Source organism: Zea mays, chromosome 4 (genome assembly GCF_902167145.1).
Source record: "Zea mays cultivar B73 chromosome 4, Zm-B73-REFERENCE-NAM-5.0, whole genome shotgun sequence".
Lineage (NCBI taxonomy): Eukaryota > Viridiplantae > Streptophyta > Magnoliopsida > Poales > Poaceae > Zea > Zea mays.
Window position 1 is genome coordinate 192,684,972 of NC_050099.1, and position 6,366 is coordinate 192,691,337.

Sequence of the window (6,366 nt, forward strand, 5' to 3'; positions counted from 1 at the left end):
AGCTTCTGGTGCCCAGTATCTGAAAAAACCGAAACAAACAGGGTCTAAGCTAGGCATAGAATCCAACATTTTTGCGACGCCCATTGTATTGGAACCATTCAAACACTACCTGTCCATATATGTTTCCCCGATGAATAAAAGTATACTATAGGTATGTGGTTCATGTGCTAGACACAGCGCATCGGAATAACAATCCAAGACTTGCGCTTATACGAGAACGACGAGAAGCAACGTTGGCCACTTCACACGTTTTGGACTGGGTGTTTAGCAATGGGCCGGCCCACACAGAGACTTTGGATGGCCACTGTACGGTTTACACAGAGACTTTGGATCAGTGACCCTTCCTTGAGTTGGGCCAACTAGATATTGTATAAAATGGGCAAAAATTATATCCTGGCAATATATGAGGGATTAGACAATTGTGACGGAAAATAAGGTACGGGATAATAACATTAAAGTGGCATACAGATAATTGCTCTAATAAAAAAACATAATCGTATCAATTGATTTAGTACCAAAACAACCGTACATAAAAAAAAACTATAAAGGTTTGTTTCATAACTTCATTTTCCCAAGTCATTCATATTTTCCTAGGGAAAAATAAACTAATTTTTCTTGAAAAATAGAAATCTCTCGGAAAAATGAGGTTTCCAAACTAGCACTAAAGATGTAAATTTCATCACGCTTTACAAACTATGTATAAATCGTATCTCTAAGCTCACGTGAAAAAAATATATACCTTTTCAAATACACTTCATAGAGAAGAAATATACCGTATATGATAGAAACCATTCTTCACTCAGAGGGAGCTCATATATACGTGTGCATCATATCCGATTGTATATGCTTTGTACTATCTCCGTTTACAAATATATAACATTGTTGACTTTAAAAAAAAACTTTGACCACTCGTTTTATTCAAAATATTTATTCAAAAACATAAAATTTTAAGTCAAGATCAAACTACTTTAAGTGATGAAACAAATAAGGCAACATATCTGGTGCACATGGAACATTGATGCACATATTAAATCGTCACCATTCATTTTAGATTTAACGTCTCTAGTTGTTTGGTACATTTTACTAAAGACACCCTTCAACGTGGTGGTGTGTAGTGGTGGAAGGTGTTATTTGTAAATTGAATAATCAACTAGAGACGTTAGATCTAAAATGAGTGATGATTATTTAATATGTGTATCATGTGCACCAGTCTTCTATGTGCACCAGATATGTCCCCAACAAAAATAATACCAAAAATAAATAATAACTTATTATTTTTTAAAATAAGACTAGTGATCAAAGTTTTTTCTTAAAAAAGTTAACGGTATCATATATTTATGAGCGGAGGGAGTACCTGTAAACGTTTTTGTTTAAAAAACATATGTGCATGAAACATGGCATCTAATAGAGTGTTGGGATAGGTGGCTAGGCTGTGCGTGTGGCCTCTCTATCGCTCCGCCAACCATCGATGAAGTTGACATGTGCCAAATAAAATCTTGTCTCTTGCGTTGTGTTGTACTTGAGCGGTGTTTTCTTTTTAAAAAAGGAGATATGATACTGTATTATTATTTAGCGATGGGTTAGTACTTGATGTTTATTTGAAATTATAATCTATCAGATTATATAATCAAATAAATTTTGAACTGACATGGAGATATGTGACGGTAGTAGGCCAGTCCACGCTGGTGGTCGTACGACGTGGGCCTACTAGGCTATCTGCTTTCCCGTGCGGGTCGCCAGGCCCGGGCCGGGCACGATGGCGTCCTCTGCCCGCGTTTTCCGCACGGGAGGAGGAACGGCGCCTGCGCCACGGCCCACACGCCGCCACCACCGCGACACGCTCCCGATCGACACGCCAACAAACCGCCAGTCCGGGCCATCCGTGGAGGAAAACGAGCACGACGTCGTCGCGCTCACGCCCCGGGGCCGCTTCCGTTTCGGCTCCCCCTCCCCTCCCCTCCCGTAAACCTCTGAACCCTCATCGAGTTTCTGTGGACGCCACGCCACGCGACCATACGTGTATAGCACGCAGCGCGGCATCGGCGTCGCACGCACTCGCGCTTGCCGCTGGACGGAGGAGCGGAGCACCGATCGGCCGGGCTCGGTGCACGCGCCTAGCGGATGAAGATGGCCGTGCTCGCGGGCGCGGCCGTCGTTGCGGTGGCGGCGGCGGCGATGGTCGCCGCGCTCCTGTCCTCCCCGGACGCGCTGCGCGACGTCGCGGTGCTGGAGATTGGCGGCGGGGAAGGCCGTGTCGAGTTGGTCCCCGTGGACGCCGGCGCCGCGGGGCCCGAGAGCCTGGCGTTCGACCCGGCCGGCGGCGGCCCGTACGCGGGCGTGTCGGACGGCCGCGTCCTCCGGTGGGTCCCCGGCGAGCGGCGCTGGGAAGAGCACTCGGCCTCCTGCGCGCCCGAACTGTACGTACGCCTTGCCAGCAGTCTGGTTTTCCTTGCATGCATGACGCGCGCATGTGCAATCCGGTTCTTCTTCCTCGCGATCATGATCTGCTTTCTGCTATGCTCCCGCTTTGGTCTTGGTCGATCGCCTGCGCACCGCAGGCTTTGGTTCGGTGCGCCGTGTCAGGGCCCGCCGGGTGGGTGCGAGTGCGACGTCGACGGTCGACCTATCCATTGACGCCCATCACCGCGTCCGCGTCCCATGCAAGCTGCATGCGTCGTCACGTGTGGTGTGGTCGTGTGGTGTGGTGCAGCAGCTAGCACTAGCAGAGCAGGCCAGACGGTGCCGTGCCGGTGCAAGCCTGTCGTTGCACTCGCGCCGAGCGAACGGAGCACCGAGCAGTGGCCGCGACGGCTCCTCCCGCGTCCGGCCAAGCACCGCAATCCCCATCGCCTATGTCCTCACGCGCGCGATCCCCATCGCCCGTCGTCGTCGCATCCGCGGCAGGCACCACGCATCGCCAGAGTCTGGAACAGGCGGCCGGCCATGCGTCAACAGCTACCAGGACGGTGCTCGGTTCGTCTGGACTCTGGACTCACCGTGGACACCCCACGGTTTGTACGGCGTATGATTGTGCCCTCGATGGCGAACGCCGTGCGCCGGCCGGCCGCCATGGAGGAGCGCAGCTAAAACGTGGAGCGAGGCTGGGAGACACGCTCACACACATGGCAGGGCATTCAAGTGGCGAAGTGAAGGTAGCAGAGCAGAGCAGAGGAAGGAGAACAAGTGCTGCCGTCGCTGGACTCGAGCGGCGACGTCAGGCTGCTGGAGATCGGCGACGCTGAGCTGCTGCCGCTGGACGGCGCCGCGGGGCCAGAGAGCCTCGTGTTCGCCGGTGGGTACGGTGACGGCGGTGAGGGCGGCCCCCGTTCACGGGCGTGTCGGACGGCCGGGTGCTTGGGTGCCGGCGGAGCGGCGCTGGGCCGAGCACTCCTGCTCCGCGCGCAGACCTGTAAGTTTCGCTGCCGCCGTCCTCTCCGCGTGACCACCGTCCGTTCGTTCCACGCGCCGCCATGTGCCCATGTATGTTGTTGTGGTAGCTAGCTTCTCGCGAGAGACTCTGCTCGTCCCCAACCAACCAGAGAGCTCTGCGTACGGTTCAAGGCTGACGGTTGTGTGCCGCCCGCCGCCGTCCAAGTAATGGTGAAACTGATAGGAACCAACGCGCAGGTTATTGGTTGGGGATGTCATGTTGTCTCTTGTCTCCTGTCCCCGTCCATCGTGGGAGCTCTCTGTTGCACGCCATGCGCGCGGGCCGTCGAGCTCACGAAAATGGCGCATGTATAAAGCACTGCTGATCGCGACATCTTATTCCCCTTCTATTTGGGGGTGTTTGGATGCAGGTCAATAATTTTTAGTCATGTTAGTTATAAATATTAAGTACAGTCTAATTAAAAAAAATTATCTAATACTCCTTCCGTTCACAAATATATGACACCGTTGACTTTTTTTAAAAAAATTAACCACTCATTTTAATAAAAAAATAAGAGTTATCATTTATTTTGTTGTGACTTTTTTTATTATTTAAGGTAGTCTATGTTTGACTTAAAATTTTTATATTTTTAATAAATATTTTGAACAAGACGAGTGGCCATTTTTTTTTTGAAAAAAGTCAACGATGTCGTATATTTGTGAAGGAATGTAGTAGTTGGTTAGTTAGCTAATTTCACTAACAATTTTTTTAGTCAACTAACTATTAGGTCTGGTGCTTGAAACGTCCTCTAATTTTTAGCTCCAACTAATAACTACCCGTATGTATGCATCTAAATCCTTAGACCCTAGAAATGGATGTAGCCTTTTTGCGTGGACGTTTAGCCATATATAGAATAAATTAGGTTAAACGGGAAATATAGCCGTCATTGTTTCTTGAAAAACTGCATGAGTACGTGTGCAATTGTGTGCATGCAGGCTGGACAGCTGCAGGGGCTCCCAGGACCCGGGGCGCGAGCACGAGTGCGGGCGCCCGTTGGGCCTCAAGTTCAACCCCGACACGGGGGAGCTCTACGTGGCCGACGCCTACCACGGCCTGCGCATGGTCGCGCCGGGCCCGGGCGGCGGCAAGGCGTCGAGGCCGGTGGCGCCGGAGTGGTGGCAGGGCGCGCGCGCCTTCAGCTTCGCCAACGGCGTCGAGGTCGACCCGGGCACCGGCGCCGTCTACTTCACCGAGACGAGCACGAGGTTCCAGAGGCGGGAGTTCCTGCGCATCGTCGTGTCCGGCGACACGACGGGGCGGCTGCTGCGGTACGACCCGAGGGGCGGCGGTGGGGTGGAGGTGCTGGCCGACGGCCTGGCGTTCCCCAACGGCCTCGCGATGAGCAGCGACGGCACGCACCTGCTGCTGGCGGAGACCACCACGGGGAGGATCCTCCGGTACTGGCTCCGCCCGACGGCTCCCAAGGCGCCGGCGCTGCTGGAGGAGGTGGCGCGGCTGCCGTGGTTCCCGGACAACATCAGGATGAGCCCCCGGGGCGGCTTCTGGGTGGGGCTCCACGCCAGGAGGGGCAAGCTCGCCCAGTACTGCATCTCCTACCCCTGGCTCCGGCGCCTGGTGCTGGCGCTGCCGCCGCGCCACGTCCAGCGCGCCTCGTCGCTGCTCAGCCGCCTCGGGCGGCAGGTCATCGCGCTGCGGCTGAGCGAGGAGGACGGGAGGGTGGTGGAGATGGCCAGCGTCCACGGGGATCTTCGGAGGGTGTTCAGGTCCGTCAGCGAAGTGGCGGAGAGGAACGGCAGCATCTGGATTGGCTCTGTCATGTCGCCGTTTCTCGGAGTCTACAAGTTGCAGTAGAGGCATTTACGCTTAAATATGGATTCAGTAGCTTATTATAGCAAAGGAAAACATACATCGCATCTATATTTGTGTATAAAATTCCTTGTGTCGTCGATGGACATGTTCATCTGGCCAGAGGTTGTGAAAAGCGTCTATGCATCTATGAACTGAATGCATGAGATGGTCCTGGGCCCCATTCAACTTGTGTGAAGCCTTGAGCAACTAAACTTATCGTGTTTCGTGTTAATATATCACCGTTTTTTTATATATCTTGCTTATTACGCAAGTCCCATTTAGTTTCGATGATATTGCTTTCTGATCTTTCAACCAACGATTATACTTAATTTCATTTGAAGTTGTTGAGTTCCTGTCAGTATTTCCATTACCCGGATCATCATATCCAAGTCTTGTTCTACCTTAAGAGATTTGAAAGTAAAAATAAACGAGTAAATTTGACAAAAACTTGCTTTGTGTGATCAAGTTGGTGTTCTACTGGTTCTTGATCTTCTTGCTAAAATATTGGTTGTAGGTTATGGTCACTGACTGTCCTATACCACCTCAATCTACTTACATGTGGCACTGCCCTAGTGTGATTGCAGCACTGCAACATCGGTTGCTACTAGGAATGAAAACGGTCGAAAACGATCGAAAAAACAGCTAAATTGTTTTTGTTTTCATATTTTTTGGTCGAGACGAAAACGAAAACGAAAACCAACGGTCGAAATACGGGATCGGAATTGTCGGTTATTCGAAAACGATCGAAAATGGTAAACTATAGTCGGAAAGATAACTATTTTATAGCTTTATCAAAAACATAATAAAGTGATGTATTGCCTAATTTTTAAGATTTAGAAATACACAAACAACTCTTTTTCATCATTCATATTAGTTAGAGTAATTATAACATTTGTTTTTCGCTTATTCATTCACTTGAACACAACAAAAGTCTATAACTTAAATAAATTATATGCTAAATCTATCTCATATTATATAAAACGGTAGAAAAACGGTATTAGCACGACTTGGAAACGAAAAATACGAAAACGATCGAAAAACTAGCTAAATCGTTTTCGTACCGTTTCTAATCGGTTTCTGAACAATTCGAAAACGATCGGGAAAAAACAGTATTCAAAACGGTACGG

The 6,366-nt window shown here is 50.0% G+C and overlaps 1 protein-coding gene across 1 annotated transcript; it reads left to right on the plus strand.

Annotated features, from left to right (window-relative positions):
* Positions 1-1,908: 1,908 nt before the first annotated feature.
* LOC100194175 (Strictosidine synthase 3) lies at positions 1,909-5,419 on the plus strand. Its single transcript, NM_001139223.1, has 2 exons — positions 1,909-2,417; positions 4,366-5,419. The coding sequence occupies exons 1-2, from the start codon at positions 2,122-2,124 to the stop codon at positions 5,240-5,242; spliced, it is 1,173 nt and encodes a 390-aa protein (NP_001132695.1). The 5' UTR covers positions 1,909-2,121; the 3' UTR covers positions 5,243-5,419.
* Positions 5,420-6,366: the final 947 nt, after the last annotated feature.

Bases quoted from the DNA above. Each gene is read 5' to 3' on its own strand.
- LOC100194175 (NM_001139223.1), top strand. From the start codon at position 2,122: ATGAAGATGGCCGTGCTCGCGGGCGCGGCCGTCGTTGCGGTGGCGGCG. The intron at 2,418-4,365 runs GTACGTACGCCT...GTGTGCATGCAG, and splicing joins GCCTCCTGCGCGCCCGAACT to GCTGGACAGCTGCAGGGGCT.